Genomic DNA, 23,697 nt, shown 5'->3' on the forward strand with positions numbered 1-23,697 from the left:
TAAAACAATAGGAACATTACAAAGAGAAAGATAGGAGGGGAAAGACAGAAAACAGGTGATGTCGCATTTTTAAAAATTGAGTTATTGGTGGATAGAAATAGATTAAGGTAAGTACTATAATCCTATGAGGTCCAAAACAAATGAAAAATGAAAAAAAGGTTCTGTCAGTTAAAATAGGTTCAAAAAATATCTACATAATGGAGTAAAAGGCCTTATCCATGTGAGAGGGAAAAACAAGGGTCCCCAATTGATCAACACCAAGCAATGATCACCATGTTGATCAACACCAAGCAATGTCCACCATGTTGATCAACTTTCAACAGTTAGTAAATAGAAAATAATAATAATAATACTTGTCCTTATTGTATCCCTTAAACTCACACCCTTTAAAATAAGAAAATTGAATATTGTTAGAGCCATCAAACTCCCAAATGTTCCCGTCAAAATTCCCAAATGTTCTTCATATAACTTCCTATCATAAAAAGATTCTAATAAATATAAAAGAAACCTATAACAAACACAAAGTAGTAGAAACAGAACACAAGGAAATTATTTCTGAGAAATACAAAAAATCCATACTAGTAAGAAGTAAATTATTAAAGGAAGCATTTGTTATATTGTTGTATTACTAATTGAATAAATATGAACCTTTGATTGTAATAAAAAATGTTTTCATCATTTTATTTTAAATTAATACTTATATTTATCTATTTTAAATAAAAATCTAGTTAGGAGGTTTTAGAATTAAGGTCACAATATATAAGTATTTATATAAATTTATAAACTTATAGAATTTATTAATTTATAAGCAAGGCCCAGATTTTTATGGCTGCTTTTTTGTAAACTTCTGATCTAATCTTTACAAATCAGTGTATCCAAAAGCAATTAGTCAAGTTTTATTTTTCTAATTTGATGAAAAATGCTTATATTTGCATATTTGGACTATTAAATATTATATTAGACAATATTTTTATTTAAAATAATGTTTTGATTGAATCTTGAAGTCAACAAGAGAGTTTTCGAAGCACTGTTTTGATCAAAACAGATGTTAAAAAACAGAGAACACAGATAATAGAAATAAATTAATAAAACTACCAACATATAATAGATTCATCAAACTTCAAGAACATGAGTTAGATTTTGTAATTAAAATTGCACTCATTTTTGTCAGATTTGTTGTTTCTAATATATATCTACTAACGCATTAGTTTTATCTTTTATGTAGTATAATTGATATGAATTATTTATATTTAAATTTCCTCTTCAGGCTGAGATGCACTAAGGAGGAAGGAAAAGAAGATTATGTACTTAAAAATTATTATATTTATTAAATTTACAACTAAACTGTAATGATATAATTTGTCATATATGTATACTACATCTGTTTTTTTTCTTATTTTAATTATATTACTATATTAATCACCGAAATTTTCGTGGGCATATTGTGCCCTTACTTGGTTCGCTGTAACTGTCAGAGAATCCTCTTCAAGGGAAAAACACATGGGTGGTTGCCGGACTAGGTCGCTCTCGTCCCATTCTCCCTCCACATCCTCGGCACCATAATGGAGACAAAGGTTATGCAAGGTTACACATGCCCTGACGATTTTGAGAGCAACTTTAGGTTTATAATGGAGGACCCGATCCTTAGTGAGGCAACGGAACCTTCCTTTTAACAGACCTATTGTACTTAACACGTAAGACCTTGCTTGAGTGTGCATTAGGTTATACTTATCTTCCTCTGGAGTGGAAGGGGATGCAAAAGGTGTAAGAAGCCAAGGATATGCGGGGTAACATGAATCTCCTAACCCCACCAAAAAAAAAAATAAATAAATAAAGAGGTTATAAATGAAATTTATTTAAGGCAAATGTAAATTTGTTATATTTCAAAGACCAAATTATTTCAGAAATTTTAATTAATAAACAAAAAGTTTTACGTTTTGGATAATACACCATACTCAGGAACAAAATAATTTTGCCTTTAAATTTTATTAAAATAAAGAGTATAATTTATTAAATATAAATAACAAATATATTGGAAAGACTTACAGATGCACATAAAATTACCTAATAGCCATGTGTTTTTATTGCCTTTTGAATAATTATCTTTCATCACTTTCCCAATTCTACTGCACTGCCAGACAACAGCACTGAGGGTAGAGCCAGGGCATTCGGTAATGTTCAATATCTTTTTGTCCTGATCACAAACCTAAAACAGCTACTATTATTAGATATTTTAAAAGTCGGCAAAATGAAATTAATTAAAATGATAATAAAACCATTCATACAATTTGAGTGTTTACAGAATAATAGCCGTGGTTATTTTTGTAAATATTTGGCTGTTTATTCTGTCTTGGTTTGACAATAGCAATGTGTGTACCACCTATAGCACCCAAAACGCTTCGGAAACCCAATTTTTCAAAAGATCTAAGAACAAAAAAAAAAATGTTATCCATAAGTCATGGAATTATTTACTTCAAATAAATAAGCAGGTAATTGTTCAGAAGACTTAATAGTGACTCACAACATAAAAAAAAAAAAGTTATTATAAAATCGCTTTAACACAATATAGATACAACATGAACAGTTATACCAGTTATTTAATCATATTATATAAATTAAATGGAGAAGAGAAGAATATAAAACTAGTGAAATGACAGTACAAATGTTGTAAATAGAATGTCTCAATGTAAAATCAAGACATTATAGATATAATACTAGATAAGTTTTCGTGAAAAGTGCTTATAATTTCTTTATCAACGTTTCAGGAATCTTCCCTCATCTTCAGGATGAACCATCTGGAAAAATATACTAAAAATACAAGGGTAACCGCACTGGCATATCACAGCATAATAAAAAACCAGTTTAAAAATGTTATGACTTTCAAAAATATAACCCTACGCAGAGGCAATATCATAACCAATGATACCAGGTCTGTTGAGGTGCGATCATTGTTAATTGAAAACTTTTACATGAATTATGCAGATATAATAAACAAATTACAGTTATAATAGATTCCAGTTTACAATATTCTTGAACAGTGAAATAAAAAGTAAAAAAATAAATCAATAATAATATTAAAAACAAGAAAAGATATGAGCAATAGAATAACAACAATAGTAGAGGGACTTTAAAGAGATTTAAGTTAGAGGTAAGAGTCCAGCCAGTTCAGAATGATAATTAAAATAAAATATTCAAGTAATCTACATTATGACAAAATATTTTAATATGAATTAAAAAAGTAAAAAGAACTACAGGAAAGGTAAAAATATAACAACTACCATACTTGTAGTATGGTACATGGTTGTTCTGTATAGGGGTAGAATGTTAAAATTATAGGTAGTCCTGAAGATGAGGAAAGGACTCCGAAAAGTCAAGTAAAAATCAAGAGAAAATAAAAAGGAAGAAAAATTTCAGAAGCATCAAGGCATCATTGTACTAGTTACTAAGATGGTAAGAAATTTGTTAAGATTAAAAAAAAAAAAAAAAATGCATAATTGTTACCTGTCTGATCTCCAGTTACAAGAACTCTTTTTTGTCTATACAGAGAATAAGTCAATGGCTATTAACAATAATGAGCTTTAACATTGACCAAAAAGCTCTAATATCACCAAAAATACTTGAACATTAATTTAGCTAAACATGCAAATCTTCTGTTTGCTCATGAAAACTCTACAGATTCCTTACAGTTTGGGGGTTTGACAAATAACAAATGCATTAATTTTATTTTTTAATAAAAACAATCCAGAAGAAATATTTGAAAACGATATCTGAGTATGTCGTCAGGTAGTAAAGTATAAATATCATAGATAGAAACCTAATATAAGACCATGGAAGAACCTTTTTGAAAATGTCGAGGGTCAAAAAAGGTTTTCTGAACAAATACCAATTTTATAAATACTTGTTAGAAGCTATAAATTGAAGGAAGGAGGAGTGTAGCCACTCACCTTTTGCCTACGATAGTTGGCTTTAACTCTCCTCCCTGTTTCTCAATTTACTTCTAACACAGCATATTGTTCCTGTAAACAATCATACACACCCTGGTTGTTCTGTATTAAAACGTGGGAATTTAACCCATAAAGGCAAGAGTTTGGCAGCTATTGCATTAGATACTCGTGTGATGCATCGACTAACAGTGGCTTGGCTACTGAGATAGGAGGACCCAACTGATCGTTGGCACTTACCCAGTGCAAAAAAATGCAGAGCAGCGAATACCTTGAAAAATTAAATAAAATTTTAGTAGTCCTTAGGCACCATGAATTATTTTCATTTGGTGTCTTAGGATAACTCACCTTTAAATGTTTTGGTAACCTACTTTCGACCAATTCAAGATTTTCAATAAGATATTTGACTGCTTCTTTTGGCAGCCTAAACAAGTTTCTGAATACAACATCAGGGCAATGGAAGGGATTTGAATGGTCCCTTAAAAGCTCGTGAATTATTTGCTGCTCTCTGTGAATTTGCCTTTCTTCAAGGTCATCAATAAGATCCATCAGAATAATGCAATTCCATATCAATATAACTGTAAACAAAAAAAATTATATAAAAATAAATTAAATAAAATTCTGTCAGGAGTATTATTGTTTTTATCAATTGAATATTATATTAGCATGGAAACAATACTCAATGGAGATATAAAAGAAAATGTGAAACTTATTTTGTTAAACTTAAACAATTTAAGAAATACTTGCAGTAGTGATTAATCAAAACTTATTTTGGACATTCCTTAAGTTAAAAAATCACAAACAAAATCAACAAATCTAATCTTTAAATGCAGTGTTTTAAGGATATAAATCAAGCAGTAATGTTTTAAGGATATAAAAAGTCAGTTTAGTAATTTTAGATGGTTGTTGTAATTTTTTATGACCACAGTTAGTTTAAATGATAGATAAATTATCAAAATTAAAATGAGACTTTAAACAAAAACCATAAGTAATAGTATACAAACATTTATATTTGAAAAAGAAGGATACTTTGAATCAAAATAATAATGGCAAACCCATTATGGTACAATAATTGATACATCTACAAATATTCTTTAAGAAAAATAAAATAAATTAAACGAGCAATAACTAATCCACTTCTTTACTAACAACAATAAATAACTTGATCACTTTTTCCTCTTAAACTCTTTCATCTTAACATAAATGTCACTGTCATTCACTTGACGTTCTGTAACATCGAACGAAGTAAACAAAGATTCTAAGCCAATAGGAAGCTAGCGCGGGCTAACGTCACCAGGGAGAAACTTTTCAAACCTCTGAAATTTTCAATAGAACAATTAAAGAAGTGGAAAATGTTATTTACTTGCGTAAGGAAAGAACGAAAATTGTTCTTGAACTTTCTACCTGGTATGGGGTGTTGTCAGAAGATGTAGTAATATACGGGGGTAAGTCAATTATTATCCACAAAATAGTTATAGAATTTTATTATTTTTATTGTTAATGAAATAGGAAAATTACAAGTATATCATTTTTTAACATAGTTCACTTGCTTTTCAACGAATTTGGTCCATCGTTGTAAAAACTTCATGATGCCCTCATAAAATAAGGTTTTCGGTTGAGCTGAGAGCCAGGAATGCTTCTTTCACTGCTTCGTCCGAGGTAAATCGACGGACCCTTAATGCCGCTTTGAGTGGACCAAACAAGTAATAGTCAGAAGGGGAAAGATCGGGACCATATGGAGGATGAGCCAGTACTTCAAAATTGCGTTTCAGCAGTGTGCAGACGGACATTGTCATACAACAACACACTTTATGACAGCAATCCTTGGCGTTTGCTTCGAATTACAGGCTTTAGCTTGGCAGTAAGCATCTCACTGTAACGTACACTGTCGTGTCCCTTTCCTCACAATGTTCCAGCACTGGAACTTGTGAGCCCCAGAAAACCGTAAGCATCAGTTTTCCTGCGGACGATTGGGTCTTGAACTTTTTCTTGCACGGCGAATTTGGATGTTTCCATTCCATACTCTACCGTTTACTTTCCGGCTCGTAATGGTGGGTCCATGTTTCGTACCAGTAATAATCATTACAACAAATAAAGAAAGCATGCGTCATCGACGCAAAACGAAGATAAACCTAAATATAGCTAAATTGCTCCTCGTATTAGTCTAAAAAAATAATATAACATTAAACCATGCATAGAGGTAAGTGTAAATTAATATTTGTTTATGGATTCCTATACAGTTATGTTTGAAAAACATGATGGTAAAAAGTTTACCTGGAGGTCCGTTTGACTAATGTGGCAGATTTTAAGGTACTTCTACACGCTTGCCAAACCGTGGCGAATTCGCGCATGCGCTAGCATGTAGATGGGTTATTTGGCTTGGCTGGTACGAGTTTACCTAAACTTGTTGCCGATCAGTCGAGAGTCGATTTTTGGACACAGATCTAAGAGGGTTCGTGAAAGCACTTGTGTAGCATCTCCACCATCGTTCTTTGTTAAGTTGCAACTGAAAGTTGTTGGAAGGTAGCAGGTGTTGTTTGCTGATACTTGTTAAATATAATAAATTTAAACATAAAAAATGGTAACAATGTTTGCCTGTTATGGTGCACGTCCGCCATTTTTGATTCTCTAAGAAACACTTGCAAGTAGTTAGGGCGCTTGGATGGTTCCTTTGTTTACTGAGTATTTGTACAAATCTCCGATTTGCGGCAAGTGGCCAACATGTAGTTCCACCTTTACATAATGGCCGCCGTAGGTCATAGATTTGTTCCAATGACCACTTTCATTAGGACCTCTATATGGTAAGTTGGAATGACAGAAATCATTCAAAAGCCAAGATGGTATGATTGACTTGGATCATGAAGACTGCTATAGTGTAAGTCTGACTGACACCTACTTGTAAATGAGATATCGAACAGTAAAGATACCTCTACAAGTTAGCTAAAAAATAACAAATTCGCTCATGCGCAGGCGTATGGATAGGTTATTTGGATTGGTTGGTTCAAGTTGGGGTGAATTTACGGCCATCCCGTCGAGTGTCGGTTTTTGGGCCAAAGTCAATGGGCTCTTGTACTGCATCCACACGTTTGTTTTCAGTTTGCATTGTTTTATGCTGAATCTACACGTTTGCTACTTGCCACCAATACAAGATTTGTACAAATGCTTGGTAAACAAAGGAACCAACAAATGTCAGTATCCATATGCTTGTTTTGTTCTTTTGACTTTTGGTTATTAACAAGAGTTGAAACAATGTGCAATGTCTTAAAAGTATAAACATACCTGTCCTAGCAAATAGAGTCAAATGAAAACTTTCCAAACTATTATAAATTCGTTTGATACAATTAATTGAATTATTGGATAGAAACTGACATGCAGCATTGAAAGAGATAGATAACTCAATTTTATTGAATGCCAGATAAAATGTGTTTCTGATCGTTTTTCCCCTATACCCTTCATTTAGATTTCTTGTTGCTGTTCTCCTACAACTACTTGGAAAATATCGTAATGGAGTCAAACCTTCAATGTGCAGTTTTGAGCAGATCTCTGCATTTCAGACCAACTTATATCCAAAAAATATATTTTTAGTCAATGGTCTTTCTTTATTTCGTGGCAGACCTATACACAGTGGTCCCAAATAACAAAAAAAATAGCTATGGGTTTGTTAGTATAGAGTGATGTTTTATAAGTTTTCTAGTTCGCCTGTTATTGTTCATATTATTTACATGTTTGGGGTTGAGATGGTGGGTTCAATCCTAGTTTCACACTGCTAGTATCTGCTGATCACAGATCTAGTAACTATTACTGGTCAACTGGACGCGACCTACATCCTAAGGAGGTAGTGTGTAATAATATTAATTAATGAATCAGAATTCTTAAATTCTATTCTTGGAAATGTACATTTTATTATTATTTCACTTTTTCTAATGTGGATTTTTTCCTCTTTCCTTTACACTTCAGAGCATAACTGAACACTTTGGCCATCTCTCTTCTTTCACCAGCATCTACAGTGAATACTTGTATAACTGCTTACCCTCTCGACTGTTAGCGAATACCTTAGAGTAGAATAAGTCCTGCAAGAACCTAAAACCATCCCTACACAAGGTAAGTAAATTACTTACTCAGTGGAGTTTCCATCTGCGATCCTCCTGTCAATTCACCTCCCATCCAGCTTACCTTAGGTATTAGAACATATATTGTCAAGACCTTCTGATGTTAGAATACTTCACATCTTAAACTGGTACCAGGACAAACTGTAGGCATTACCTCAACAAGGTAGATGTTTCTATCACTGAACTCGAGTTTAGTGTAATTATTGTACCTGTCTGACTTTTGTATAAGGAATAGGTCAAGTCTGGATCTGTTTGAGAGCTAGAGTGATTTCAGCTGGTATATGACGGTATAACTGGTTTTGGTTGGTTAGTACACACAATTACTGTTGGTACAGTTTCAAGTGTGGTACTTCCCATTTAGGTCGCCTATAAGAATGTATAATACGTGTTTTTATTGTTTCCTGTAAGAAAATTTTAAAGGTTTACCTCAGACGTATGGTATCACTGTGGACTGTTCTATTCCTGACCCAAGAGAGGCCATTGCAACATAGGAGGACTGCCATGCCATCTTAGATTGAATAGTGAAGGACAAGAATTTTTTGTAGTCTAGAATTACACTCCGGTCTGTATGTTTAGTTTTATGCCAGTTAGTGTTAGTACTGTAGGTCTGGTGGAAGTCAATAGGTTTTCTAGCATAACTTTCCTTTTCTCGAGCCGAGTGATGTTATAGGTGATGATATAACTATTCACCTTGTTTTGTTAGTGTCTTCTCTAGCATAACGTTGGGTGTGCTTACGAGTTTCATGTACATGGGCATTAGATGTGTGATCCTTGGCGGTTCTGAGGAGAATGAAAGATGGGTTGGAGCACGTTTAGAGTGGGTAGGAGGCCAGTATAAGTTGAATGAGTGTAGGAAGGAGAAAGGCATGATAATCACTGAATTTTTTCTTTGGTTTTTTTTCTTCTAAGTCCCATGGGTGTGTGGGAATGAAGTCATGATTAAAAAGGAGTTCTTTCTTCGGATGATTTCAATGTTTATTTATATTTAACTATAATTATTGTTTTTATATTTAAAATAACAATTTATAAGTCCATATTTTGTCCAAAACATGTTATGAGTAATCGGCTTGTCTGTGACCATTGCAGGGGCATGTACTTATTCTCTTGGGCATATGAATTTTCAATTATTTATTTAAGTGCTGAACATCTTTCATACAATACAGTAGTTTTCGATGGGTATATTGAATCAATATCTGGCAAAATTTAAATAAATTAAGGTTAATAAAAAATAAAAATTTAAATTTTATCTGAAGATCCAATTGGTGCTGCCAGAGTTAATTTTGATTTATCCCTATTATTGGTAAAGACAATGTATCAGTTATAAAGCAATCATCAGGAATACTGATTTATAACTTGTGCCATTTAATTTAACTGAGCCCATTTTCAGTGTACCAGGAGGTGTCATTAAAGCCGAAAAATTGTTTTAAAGAAAAATACACATTTAGTGAAATATTGTGTTGTCTTTTTATTACTCTATAATAAAAATTGATACAAGTATTACCAATAGTTGAGATTCAAACTGGGGTAAATCCCTATTCATCCTCTTTTAAACTCAACCTTAATTTTCATTACAATTAGGTTGGATTTATTATGTTTTGTGGAGTTATGTGGGTACATCCTTAAAGAGGATGCTAAATATTGTTAAAACCATAAAAAAAATCCAGTTTTTTTTACCATGTATATTACTAGGATTTATTTTTTACTATACTTTATTTTTCATTTATTCAGGCATTTATGATTCCTAATTTTTACTAGAGCATCAAGAGATGCTCCTTATGGTGCTTATTTTTTATTCAAATCTCTTTATATAGATGTATTTTTGTTTACTATTTTTATTCTTTTTTTCCTTTACTTTATGAATATAGTTGAGATTCAATACAATTAATGCTAGAAAACAGTAAATATAAATGATCAGGAATTATTTACTGGTTCACTGAATGTTTTTCCAAGATCCTAAAATTTTTGATTTTATTCAAATTGTAATTTATTAATAGTTTATATTACAATACTAAAAATAGCAATAATTTTATTTATTAACTGTAAAGAAGTTTTTTCATTCATATTTATTGATGTATTTGTAACAAAAATTTTTGTAGAAAATGTTTCGAGACTGCAAATTTCTTATATCCAAAGGATTAATTGTATGTTCTTCAATGCAGTTGAGATCGTTTTTGTCTTAAAGAGCCCTAAAAGTAAAGACGAAATTTATTGTAGCAAAAGCAAAGAGATTAATTTAAATATACAATATATATATTTGATTATATGAAAAATACATAATGTTTAATACACAAATTATTACTGATATGTTGCTTGAAATCCTAGTTCATCTTAATGACTTACCATTGGTGAATAGTAGGCTCGTTTGGCATCATATTGACTGTCTGCCTTTTTATTAACCGGAGCTGACTCAATGATGTTTGTGCAGAATGAAAGAAAAACTATCATCAATAATGCCATTAGTCCAAAGTATTTCATCTTCACCTTTAATTTTTTAACAAAATAAGTTTTGATATAAAAAAAAAATATTAAAATCAACAGTTAGTATAGTTTTAACTGTTTATTAATATGAAATAAAGTTAATTTATTCTGTGACATGATTAACCTTCAACACAGCACAATTTTACTCGTAGGAATTGCTATATCAATTTGTTAGGAGGGGTAAAATCTTAAATTTCCCAACATTTTGTATTGATTTCTTAACTATATTAAAATATTTTAATTTTCCATTGGGTATTATGAAATCTTTTTTTATGATTATTAAGACTAAATCTATTTTCCAATAATGATTAAATTTACTAATGATTAAATCAATCTGGTAATGGGGAAAACACTACAAAATATTGTAATTATTAAATAAAGTTGTAATTTTAATTAATGAATCATTTTTGAAAGATATATTTCATCTAAATAATTATGAAATACGTCTAAGTTTTCCAATATAATTGTATATCAAATACCAAATATTTAAAATTAATCGTAAATAATTAAAAAAAAACAAACAATATTACATAGGTGAAACATCGTAAGATCTGAGTAACAGAATAAAATAAAATAAAATGAACATTAAAAACCCTCAAAATATAAAAGCCACAGAACTAGCAAAACAGAGTATACAGAATAATTATAATTTTGATAAAGTAGAAATTGTAAATATAGCATTATATAATAAATGTGGAAAACGTATAGAATCAATATACATCACTAAAAATATTAAAAGTTTAGTAAATTGGTCAACATATAAGGAATTGTTCAATATTAATCAATATGTGGCCAAAATAGATAATAACAATTAGGAGTGGAAATAGGCCAAATCTCCTCAAATAAATTAAAGTACCCAATGGGATTGTAGAGAGGAACATGTCGATAAAAATCTACAAATAGGTATGATTTGAGAATTGAAATGATATATTTAAAAAATAAATGTTGTTAAACATTTCATCGAAACATTACTGTAAGGAATAAGAAATGAAATTTTTTTTTAATTTACTTCAAATTCCTTAAAGGTAAGATATGGAATATCTTCTAGTATATAATTTATGGTAATATATAATAAAAATTATATAATGAATATGCAATTCAAGGTAATTATGTAAAAATGTATTAATAATTAACTCAATTAATAATTAGCTCTGACTTTGACTTCTGTCAAAACAACCCTGACGAAGCCCTGCAACATTGGGAGAAACGTTGGCTCAATTAAAATAGTTATTACTATTCGATTTTTATTTGACCGCACCTGGACCATAGCCCATTTATATTAAGTATTAACTTTTTCTCATTTCATATGATAATTTTTAATAGATTTCTTCTGACATTAAAAATTTGGAATTACGCCTCTTTCATTCTGGATGTGCAATAATAAGTTTATACATGTTGGCATCTCACATTTTTACCAAGGGCTATTTTTTCTTTATGGAACACACTAGTTTCAAAGAGTAGTAGATTAAAATCAATTTTGATATAGTGGCTGTTAACATTCTATCATTTAAAAGAATTTCATAAGCTGAAAAAAGAAGTTTCAATATAAAATAGGAATGAAAGAAGAAGTATACATTAATGTACCCAAAGTTGAGACATTGTGTCATATTAAGTAAAATTACTCATTTATTTTAACTCTTAGTCCCAATTCTTGAATTATAGATTATTCAAAAGGAACTAGATGTCTCAGGATAAATAAAAACTGTATTATATTGTTTTGTTGTAGAAATTAAATTAATTAATTAAAATAAATTTTCATTCCTTAAGTGATCTACAGAAGATTTTGAGTACTTACTTAAAAAAAAGTAGGCACATAAAAGATCTAGTTGTATAAACATGTGGATGATTTTGAAAACAAAAATGAACCAAATGAGTATAAATATTTGCCTATTAATTCGAGACAAAGTTAGTAAATAATTGTCTAGATATTATCAGGGCAAATGATTTATAGATAATTTATTTTATTTCATATTATTCTATTTGTTATAAATTCATTCATCATACCAGTTCTTTTTATTATAATATTTTAGTGTTGAAATTTTGTATTATGTTATTTTTTATAAACAATGTCAGTAGGCGAAGGCCAAAGCTATTTATATCAGGAAATCCCCTGTATAAACATATATTATTTGTTTCTGCAAAAGCTTATCATTATCTGACACACACACACAAATTAAATGTGATTCTTCCTACAAGAAACATAATATGAATCTAACAAACTTTTCAATCATAGCATAAAATTAATAATTTTTTTTATATGACTATGATTTATTTTCTAAAACATGTAGCATAAAAAAATCAATTGACTTAATTATGATTCATTTACTTTACTGGCATTTTTTTTTTTTTTTGCAAAAGTCTTATTTAGAAATTCTCTGTTTTGTGGGTATATTCCTTTTCTTTATTAATACTTTTATATTTTGATATATACTTTTGATTGACATATGCTGTTCTCCCTTTTCTTTGCCGACTACCAAGCGGTGGTCATATATAGTAGAGATGGTCTGAAAGAAGCGCTGAAGGCCTTAAAAAAAGAATACAGCCTGTGGGGTCTACAAATAAATTTTGATAAGACCGAATACCTGCCAGTAAACTGCAAAGAGGCCGCGGACCTTCAGATTAATGGAAGTGTATGTAAGATGGTCCTTCAAATACCTGGGATCAACAATAGATGGAGACGGTGAGTCAGAACCAGAGGATAGGAGGAAAGCTGGTCTGGCAAGAAGGTTAACTAGAATGTTGCACCCAGTCCTCTGCAATACGGTCATCTCAATGGGCAACAAAAGGCGAATTTTTAGAAGTATCGTTGAGCCCTCACTTAACTACGCCGCAGAAACCTGGACATTTAGCCCAGAACTCTACTCCAAACTACAAGCAGCAGAGATGGATTTCTGGAGGAGATGCCTGAGGATTACCCGCCTGGATAGAGTCAGGAATGAGAATATTAGGAGCAGGCCAGGGGTGACCGAAGGAGTTCCGGAGAGGATTGGAAGCAGACTGCTATGGTATGGGCATAGTCAGCGGATGCCAGAACATAGGTGGCCGTAGAGACTTCTGCAAAGGGAACGACCAGGAAGACGGAGGAGAGGAAGACCCCGAACCCGATGGAAGGACTTGAGGAGCAAGACTGGTGGGGCAGAGAGAAGTGGAAGGACTGTCTGACAGCGAGGCAACCCATTGAGGGAAAAAACCCTGCAAAAGTAAAAAAAAAAAAAGCGCTTTTGATTCTTTTTTTCTTAAACTATGCATTTAAATGGGTGGAGGCGTCTAAATTTTCTGATGTTAACACATCAGAATTAGGTGGAAATGTTGGGAATCCATTTGAATTTATATGAAAATCTAATTTTAATAGTGACATTTTACTTCTGGAATAAACATAAATTTATACTATGTAAATCATGATTTAAATTAATTTAGATTTATTTATTGATGCTTAGTTTTTTAGGATCAAAAAACCTTTTTGCTGATATGTAAAAATTATTATTTCATATAAGTTAAAAAAATATATTTATAAGATTCAATAAATTTCTAGCATACTATAAAAAATGGGCTATAATGACAATAATAAAAAGACTATTTTGTAATGTGTACATATATATGAAGGCTAGGTTTTGTTACTTTATTGCTCACATAGACATGCTCTACAGTTCAAAAAATCAAATTATTTAGAAAAAAGAATTTATCAAACAATAAAATTTACAGAATACAAATTAAGATTAATAAATATACATTTGTTACATTACTTACATTTGTTTTATAAATGAGTGTTATACATAGCTAATGAATGATCCTGAAGAATCTCAAAATTATATGTCAACAGTAAAAAAAAAAAAGAAGTTATATACAACCAAAAAAATAGGTTTTTAGTAAAACTGTCTCAACACTATAAAATGAATACTTAAAAATTGCCATGAAATCTATGATGAGATTTAAGAAATTCTAATCCAAACAAATAAAAATTAGTAAATAGAATAATAAATTGTGCTAGGTTATATAAATTACTGATTAGTTTAATTTAATAATTCAAATAAAAAAAAGTTTTATTAATTAATATATACCTTTATTTATGGTTGTATTGTTATATGTGTAGCAGTACTCCAAAACATTGTTTAAAGAAATTTGTAGTTTATTTTAATAAAATTGGGAAGTATCTTAACGGTTGTTTTTCGATTAAAACTTTCTTATATGGTTTCTAATATAAACTAATATCATATGTAATAAGGATACATAACAACTTATAGTTAATCATGAAGAATTAAATTTAAATAAGAAATTTATCCTATTTTTAAAAGTTTGTTTGGAAAACTATAAAAATAAAAAATTAACTACTTACAATTAGTTAAATAAATTCTAACTCTGGAAAGACAGACGCACTACAAGAAGATACAAGTATAGATGAATGGGGCAGAGATAAACTAATGAGATTAATCTCTGGAGCCTTAGATTATAGAATATCTAAATCAGTAGTATCAAACATAACAATATATTTTCCTAGTATCATAACTCATATCTTTACATTATGTTTTTTATATTATCAGTTATTGAAGGAGATCAACAAATGCTATATTCACCTCCAAATAGTTGTTCCTTATTCTCCAATTATGGTGGCATTTCAGCAAAAAATGTTCCAATCTTATTGTTCTTATGACTGATAAATAAACACTAAGGTAATGTGATAGCATTAGAACTAGAAATTTTTAAATTTCTGGATTTTCAATAACAAACATATTTTAAACAAGGACGGCCTTGAAAATACCCCCAAAAATGTCTTAACCAACCATACCTACAAAAAATGTTCAAAAATTTGTAAGATTAACCTTAAGACTTATTTTTAATAATTTACAATTGATACATTATGAAGCTCTTATTTTATTTACCAGCATTATTTAAACAAACACTCATCAAAGATCAAATTACAGTAATAACTCCCACTTAAATGTGAAAATTATTAATTCTTGAATATTTCAATATATTGCCTCAAAATTATTTTGATAAATATGAATCAAATACAACAAGTTAGTAAACATATCAATGTTAATTAATGTTTAAAAAAAAGAAGGAAAAAAGAGCCTATCATACTTGAGCAAGAATTATGATTAATTAAATCCTCCAGCAGCAACAAAATATAGTTGGCTTAGAAATTTTGAAACAGCAAATGCTAGTTGCAATAATTAAACTTGAAATACTATTTGATAAATGACAAAGAAGGTATACATAGAGTAAAACAACAACATATAACCTTTACTCTTTTATGTTGTAGGTAAATCCTTGTTCGATGCTTAGATTTTAAATATTAAATTATTTAGCCCCATAACATTTCAGGTGGCAACTGAATAAAATAACTTTTATGAATAGTTATTGCAATTTATTTTGAAAATTTATTACCAGAAGGGTTAATCCATTCCTAAGGGTCCAGAAATAAAATAATTGGTTGCTTGACCTGCTCAAAGGAAATTCATACTTTGTAGGTGCATTCCTTGATATTTCGGTAAATCAAAAATACTTTGTAATAAATGGAAGATGGTCCAGATATGATCAAAATAACTCAAATAGAAAAAAAAATTTTTTTTAGGAGCCAACGTTTTGCCCCACAATGCATCATGCTTCATCAGGGCTAAAAAAAAGAATAAACAACTAAAATTAATTAACATAGTAAGAGAATAAGATAACATGAAATAAAAATAAACTATGGGTGGTTAAAAATTATGTAAAATATGTGAACATTCATACAAAAATGATCAAAGTAAATTAAAGAAAATTATTATTACTAAATAAAATACCATTTTCTTGTTGATGAAAGGAATATGGTCCGGGTGCGGTCAAAAAAACTCAAATAGTAGAATTATACTATTTTAATGAGCCAACGTTTCGCCCCACGTTGCAGGGCTTCGTCAGGGCTATTTTGACGGCAGTCAAAACAAAAAAAAATGAAAAAAATTTCCTTTCATCTTTACACACGGTCAATCAATAATCTTCCATTTTCTTGTTTTTATGTAAATTTTCATATATTTTAAATCATTTTCATCCACAACGCAGTGTATTTATATTTCATGTTATTTTTTTATTGTCTTACTCTGTTTCTTAATTTTAGTTGTTTGTATTTATTTTAGCACTGATGAAGCACTGCAACATGGGATGAAACATAGGCTCATAATAAATAGTTTATATTCTATTTGAGTTATTTTGATTGCACCCAGACCAAATTTTCAAAAATATTTTTTATTTGATCAGGTTTCCAAATGGAGGCCATTTTTGTTGGAGTTTTTCAGTAATTCTTAGAGTTCACAAATGTGTGCAGTTTTCTAAATTATTCAACACTGATTTATCTGAGGCCTTTTGTTCTGCACTACAAATTCCTTAAATAATAAGTTTCTCTTTTATTATTTTATTATAATAATAAGTTTCTCTTTATGTATAAAATGTTGCCATATTTATCAAATAAAAATGAGCGAAATTCAATTTTCCCAAGCTAATTTCATAAAGAATAAAAAATTTCTCAGACTCAATTGTTTTGTATTTATAAGCAAATGTTACCAGTGAATAATGTTCTCTTTAAAAATTATCCCCTCTTAAATTTTTTTTTTAATATAATTTTCCAACTACTATTTTTCTATACTAATAGATTAGGGGACTAGTTTTATACTAGGGAATTAGTTAAAAAAATTAAAATTGGACTCATAAAAGGTCTCTCTAGGACCGAAGATTACTATAAATTTCTTCTTTTTAAGTTAAAAGTAAACTTAAAGTGTAATTTACTCCTGTAAATTAGAGAAAAAACATGGTTATTTTTTTAGCTACACTATCTCGGTTGGGAAACCAGTTAAAAATAAAAAAAATCTACACTATAAAGGCCTCTCAGATACCAAACTATATTATAAATTTTTAGATTTTAGATCCAACACTAGCAACTAATAAAAAACTGTTAATCATAGCAAAGAAGTACTAATTTTACTACTATAATATATCTTTTAAGGGACCAACAGAAAATTTAAAGTACAGCATATAAAAGATCTCGAAAGGATCAAACTGTATGATAAATTAATGATTAGAAGAAAGTTAAACATGGATAATATATATGAGGAGAAGATGGTTGGGGGTGCAGTTAGAGAATAACATAAATAAGTTTTAAAAAGTTATTTATTAGTGCCAATATATGATAAATTTCAACTTTTAGATTAGACTTTAAGTAGATATAAGACATTGTTAATGATAGTTTAAAAAAATTTTTTTTTACTATATTTAAATTTTTTGTTATATTCAATTAGAGTTTAATCTAAAAGTTGAATTGTATAATAAAGTTTGATGCTATAGAAATCTTACATGTACTGTATTTTCAAATCTTCAGGTGGTCCCGCAAAAGAGATATTCTTAGGGGACAAATGATATCTTTATTTTTTTCTATAGTCAATTATTTTTGTACCTACTTATAGTTGAAACTAAAGTAAAAAATCTCTAATGGAATTGATGCCATAGAGTCATTTAATGTGTTAAATATTCAACTTTTTATCTAGTTCCTTAACAGAGATATTGCAGCTGGAAAATTAGCATTTTTTCACTATTATTTACAATTACAGAAATGGGCAGTATTTGGAAATTGGATGCAATAAAAATAATTTTTGAACTTCTGCATAATGAAATGCATCTACAAGTTATGATTTTTTTTTTCTGAGTTATATGAGTGACCAATGCTGGATCACTTGAAACAGACAACATATTCTTGAGGTAATAAAGAAATAAAAACTTCTTTAAAATTGAAAAAAAAAATAGTTTATTTCAATCAATTGTTTTGTATATATTTTTTATTATAAAAAAATAATAATTTAAGCTGGTCTTAACATTCTAATTTAAGAATCAAACATATTCCTATTTGCTTAAAATATAATAAAAAATTAATTCAAAACATATTAAAAAAGAAACAAAGGAAGACTAGGAATTTGCATATATATATTTACAAAAAAATACATTTGCCTACTTTTACTAACATGAACAAACTTAATTTAAACTGATTATTAATAGACAGTTCACGGAATATTGTAGCGATATTACAACTCTATAATGAGGCTACAAAGATTTTCTTACTTTCTTTTCATTGTAAAATCATTTATACTTCATTGTTTTAGATATATAATTTATATACAGTATTTATTGGACAAAAAAATATTAACTATATTTTCTAACACAGTTAGTGCAATACGATATAATAAGATTTGATTGTACTTTTCTATCATTTTAAGGATCGTAAGCTTTCTAATTCTTTTATACTTTTAGGATAATTCAGTCTTGGATAACTGAAACTGAGAATTTTCGGATTGTTAAGAATAGCAATTTACTGTGTTCAGGTTTCTTATTATCATTGAGGAATGATTGACATTAGAATGGGAAATGGATATTTTTGTTAATCTGAACCAAATTACTCTGCATGTATTACACACACATAGTGCTCATTTTATGATCCAGCATTGAACCAAAATGACCAATGAAGCAACTGTGCTATATATATATTATTAAAAATTTTGTATATTTGTATATTCTTAAATGTCAATACACGATTAATGACACTTAAATAAATTTTAATAATTGTATATCAGTGCCTTGAAATCTGTGTCATTAATGAAGGTGTAATGTGTCTCAGAATCAGGCATAAGCATTAATATAAATTCATAAGAAAATAAATAAATAAGACTGTATTAATAGTATTTCATTTATTGCTGATTCGTGAAAAATAACAAAATAAAAAACACTAGATTTCATGATTAACATCACAGCTAATAATTAGGGACGATACTGGTAACTAATAGTTTCTTCATACCCAGAACCTCAATTTCCATGCGTCACAAATGTATAATGTTACTTCACATATATGGCTTTCGGATTGAAGGTAGGGGCAGAAATCAGCCACACTTTTTGTCCTTTTCTTTTTCGGACTAAGGTCAACATACATGCAAAATATCTTATATATTATATCTATAATAATTACCTCTAAACAACATGTTTATTTCTTTATACATTACTATGATACATCAGTACAAGATAAATCTTTTATTATCAGTACCAATATTAAAGCTATATATAAATATTTTTCTGAGTCAATTTCTCAGTTCTCTACAAAATCTAATCTATGTATAATTTTGAATTTAAGTTTAAAAAATATAAATGGTTCCTTTACAAGCATACAGATTTGTAACAGTTTTAAACTTTTTAAATTCAAAGATAATTCAATAAATTCGAAATATTTAAATCAACTATGAAATATACATCTATTTTATAGCTAAGGAAATATTATCACAAAGCTCATTTCTATCCTATTCATAAGTGATTCAAAATAGGTATATTTGAATATAATTATATACAAAGCATAGTTTATTATGAAACATGTGCATTTACTTGGTAAGATAATAAAAAAATAGAACCCTTAGACTTCTTTTGATAAATATTTGATAATTTAAATATGTACCATCGGTAGTTTTTGTACCATACAGTACTACCAATGCTGAAAAAAAAATCTCATATTACTTTTATCAGCTTTTTATTCTCAATATTAAGTTATATTTAATATAAAACAGCAATGAAGAAGGGAAAAACAAATTTGATAAATTAACTGTAAAAAAAAAAATTAATAAAATTTATGTTGGAGAAAAATAAATCAGCAAATAGATATCTGAAAAAAAAATGTTAATGAAACTCAAGTGACACAGTCTTCCAACATAAATTTAATCCTGAAAAATTAATTTTTTTCATAATTTAAATAAATCTGAACCAATATCAGACCAATAGTCCATCAACAGTTTAATCTTTTACAAAAAATATAAAAATAAAAGGGCATTTTTAAGAAATATGCAACCATATTTAATTATTAATCTTTATTAGCCCTAATCAGTAAATAGAGGTCTTCCATAACTTATAGAGAATGAATATATGGGAAAAGAAATTTCGAATATTTGATTAAGTTGTTATTCTAATCTCTTGTTATCATGTAACTTTATACCCAAAACCTAACATCACCTTGCTTTTAGATTGTCCATACAACTCTGATAGGGTGCAATGTGGAATTTTCAGTTGGATTCATCCTTGGAAAATGGCCTGCCTGGCGAATCTTTGATAGCTTAGTGAATGTGTGTACATTCATTTTCCCATATTTGGAAATTAATTGTTCATTATCCTTTGTTCTCAATGTGCCTTGGTGGGATTTGATTATTGTTTAAAATTTGGATCCAAGGAATTGATGCTTCGGTTTTCTTATAGAATTCTTACTTGTCAAGGCCTAATTTAACATACTACTTCATTTATAGATTCCAAAAAATCTGTTGTAGTCAAATTTTGTGTCAAATGTCACTCATATTGAGTAATATATTTTTAAGTATTTATATATATTCTTTTTTTTTTCACTTTTTAAATAATATAAAATATTGAGAGGGAAAAGCTGATAAAAGTTAGTGAATTTTCATATAGAATCTCCAATATATTAGAAAAAATGTTTTTGTCATGAATTTTTAACTTTACTTCTAAGTGAAGATTTTATTTGATTTTAATATACATTTTTTTTTTTCTTTGACAGCAATTTAATTTTTTTCAAGCAACTTTCTAATGTTCATTATTATGGAATAGAATACATTCCAGATTTAATCTTCATGGGGATTAAAACTTCTGGTGATATAGAATTATGTTATATAACTAAATATATTAATTATTACATCAAAATGAAATCCAAGGGTAGCATCTAGTTAAAAGGATGAGTAAATAATGATTGAATGGTAACTGATGTTTTACCATTAAAAAATAGATTTACATTGATCAAAACAAAATATTTCATATACAATATTATTCAAGCATCTCTTAAGTCTAAAAAATATACTCTTGTTTCTTTTTAAAGTCAAGCTCAGAAAATTATGAAGCTTCAAAAATCAAAACTGATAAAAATTAAACTTTATCTATTTAACAAAACAATTCATTTTTTAAAAATTATAAACTCTTAAAAATATAACAATCATGAATAAAACAATGTGGATAAATCAGTTTCATTAACAATCGCTAAAGTCATTTCAAATAAATTATTACATTGTAATGTGATAATTAATTGTAATCAATACAATATATATGTATATACTGTAATGATATTATTTTGACTTAAATAGTTAAATGATGACATTATGTAGAAATGACGGATGTATATTTGAATATAATAACATGAATTTAAAAATAATTATGAACATTGAAAATTACAAACTTAGTAAATATTTTGATCCCATCATAATAAATACTATTTTATCTCTGCAGCATTTATATTATAGATACAGAATGTATACATTATATTTTTGAATGAATTAGTATTAAAAAAACAGCTTTTGAAGTTAAAAAAAAAAAGTATAAATTTAAAGAATTATTGTATAGAGGAACCAGTTTTAAATAAACCCTACTTTTTTTTGTTTGTTTCACAATTCCACAGTAAACTCTCTCTAATTCCATTTTTATTACATTGTAATGTATCCATGAAATATTATCATGCATAAAGACATGGACCAGTAGCAGCTCGTGAAAATAAAGCAGTTGGTGTAACACTGTTGTGTGTTACTTACCAACTATTGTTTAATTTCAAAAGTATCTTATCGCTAAAGAAGTGGCTATGAATCAAAATAACATAATATTGCCACAAGTCCATTGTATGGTTATGCTAGTTTACTTGTTCGATACCAAACAGTGCTGCAAGACTTTGGCAACCATATTAATAGCATTGACAGCTGTCATTTAATTTATTATATATTTATTAAATTATCTATTAACATCAGATCTCCAATCTCCAATGATTAAAAGTTCATTAGTCTGCAATTGTTTACTTAGGGACCGAGGCTAGATTTATTTTTATTATTGTTAATAAATAAATAAATAAAATAAAAATAACACATAATTTTTCAGTTTATAATAAATTAAATATGTGTTTAATTAAAATAAAGTTACTCAAATTAAAAGATGAAGAAAGACCACTGTGGAAAGGGGCTCTATTTGTACGAGTAAGAAGGTGCCTGGGGTAGATTTATATTTATTATTATTTTGAGACCTCAAAAAATAATAATAATAAAAAATTAAAAAGTTACCTTAAAACAATTGCCTGTGTTTAATGTCTGTTTTTTTTTGTTTTGTTTTTTTGTAAAGTTATCATTCAAATGAAAAAATAAAATAAAATGAGGAAAGACCTCTACCAAAAAGCTCCCTTAGTAAGGAGGGGTTTGGGGTTCATTTATTTTTATTATTATTTTTGAGTCCTTCACAAAAACAAATAAATAAAAAAAAATAAACAAAACTATTTTTAGCCTAAAAACATGCTTGATTAAAAAAGTACTTAATTTTTTTTTTTTTTTATGAATTATCATTCAAAATTAAATAAAACTTTCCCCCAGATATGCCACCGTCAAAGACACTGACAAGTAACTTCACTTACTAAATCAAGGATTTGTTTAAGTTTGATCGAGCAAAAATCAAATGCTGTTTTTGATCGATAGCACTTAACCTATTTAAGTCTATAAATAATATTAAATAAAAATTTAAAGGTCTATATAGTAGTGTAGGTATTTTTATTTCTTCCTTCACTGTTTATTTTAGTATTTAAAAGTTATTAGGTGATGTACTTAGGAATTATTTTTCTATTTAAATTGTTTTATTTAAAAGTGGATGATAACAATAGAATGTTAACTGATGATATCTTTCCATAAACGTTTACTTTGTTTACAACTAGTTAAAAAATTTTATTAAGTACAGCACTGGGTTAATATAAAGTTACCACGGTACCCTTAATAGACTATTACTGGACATGAATTCTTTTTTAAAAGCAAATTTTTTTTGTTATAATACGTATGGATCTTGAAATTATTAAATTTTTGATTTCTATTAACGAGTTGTATCTTGTTCCTCATTTTCACAATGGGTACAAGGGAGAGTCTACTATGTTTGTTTATTTTCATTAAAGTATTTTGATTTTCAAACTTGATATAGTAAATTTATATTTTGAGTAAATTATAAAGCCAAAAAAATATTTAAAAGAAATGGTATTAACACAAAATTAGAGAAAAGAGCTTTAATAACGGACATAGTTCTCCTTAAAGTCCACGCAGATAGCCTTGTCAAACTGACCTGCAGTTTATACATGGCGACCAATACCCCCTCATTCCTGCGCAATG

General features: G+C 28.7%; 1 protein-coding gene and 3 long non-coding RNA genes across 5 annotated transcripts; 2 read left to right on the forward strand and 2 right to left on the reverse strand.

Annotated features, from left to right (window-relative positions):
• Positions 1 to 1,300: 1,300 nt before the first annotated feature.
• On the reverse strand, positions 1,301 to 5,193 carry LOC106691239 (putative nuclease HARBI1). Of its 2 annotated transcripts, none has more exons than XM_014436954.3 (6): positions 5,091 to 5,193; positions 4,290 to 4,519; positions 4,037 to 4,212; positions 2,286 to 2,424; positions 2,065 to 2,206; positions 1,301 to 1,801 (listed from the first exon to the last, which is right to left on the reverse strand). In XM_014436954.3, the coding sequence occupies exons 2-6, from the start codon at positions 4,488 to 4,490 to the stop codon at positions 1,416 to 1,418; spliced, it is 1,044 nt and encodes a 347-aa protein (XP_014292440.1). In that variant the 5' UTR covers positions 4,491 to 4,519; positions 5,091 to 5,193; the 3' UTR covers positions 1,301 to 1,415. The 2 variants fall into 2 exon arrangements, with proteins under 2 accessions (XP_014292440.1, XP_014292439.1); XM_014436953.3 differs by having other exon boundaries at positions 4,946 to 5,170.
• A 1,865-nt stretch (positions 5,194 to 7,058) lies between these two features.
• Positions 7,059 to 9,458, forward strand: LOC106691235 (uncharacterized). Its single transcript, XR_001344749.2, has 3 exons — positions 7,059 to 7,776; positions 7,899 to 8,042; positions 9,137 to 9,458. It is a non-coding gene; the product is annotated as an uncharacterized lncRNA (long non-coding RNA).
• Positions 9,459 to 9,490: 32 nt separating this feature from the next.
• Positions 9,491 to 15,010, reverse strand: LOC106691234 (uncharacterized). The gene is made up of 3 exons (XR_001344748.2): positions 14,862 to 15,010; positions 10,391 to 10,531; positions 9,491 to 10,236 (listed from the first exon to the last, which is right to left on the reverse strand). It is a non-coding gene; the product is annotated as an uncharacterized lncRNA (long non-coding RNA).
• Positions 15,011 to 15,017: 7 nt separating this feature from the next.
• On the forward strand, positions 15,018 to 19,110 carry LOC106691236 (uncharacterized). The gene is made up of 3 exons (XR_001344750.2): positions 15,018 to 15,195; positions 18,103 to 18,250; positions 18,797 to 19,110. It is a non-coding gene; the product is annotated as an uncharacterized lncRNA (long non-coding RNA).
• The last annotated feature ends 4,587 nt before the right edge of the window (positions 19,111 to 23,697 follow it).

Source organism: Halyomorpha halys, unplaced genomic scaffold (assembly GCF_000696795.3).
Source record: "Halyomorpha halys isolate HHAL.00 unplaced genomic scaffold, Hhal_1.1 Scaffold2185.1, whole genome shotgun sequence".
NCBI classification, from domain to species: domain Eukaryota; kingdom Metazoa; phylum Arthropoda; class Insecta; order Hemiptera; family Pentatomidae; genus Halyomorpha; species Halyomorpha halys.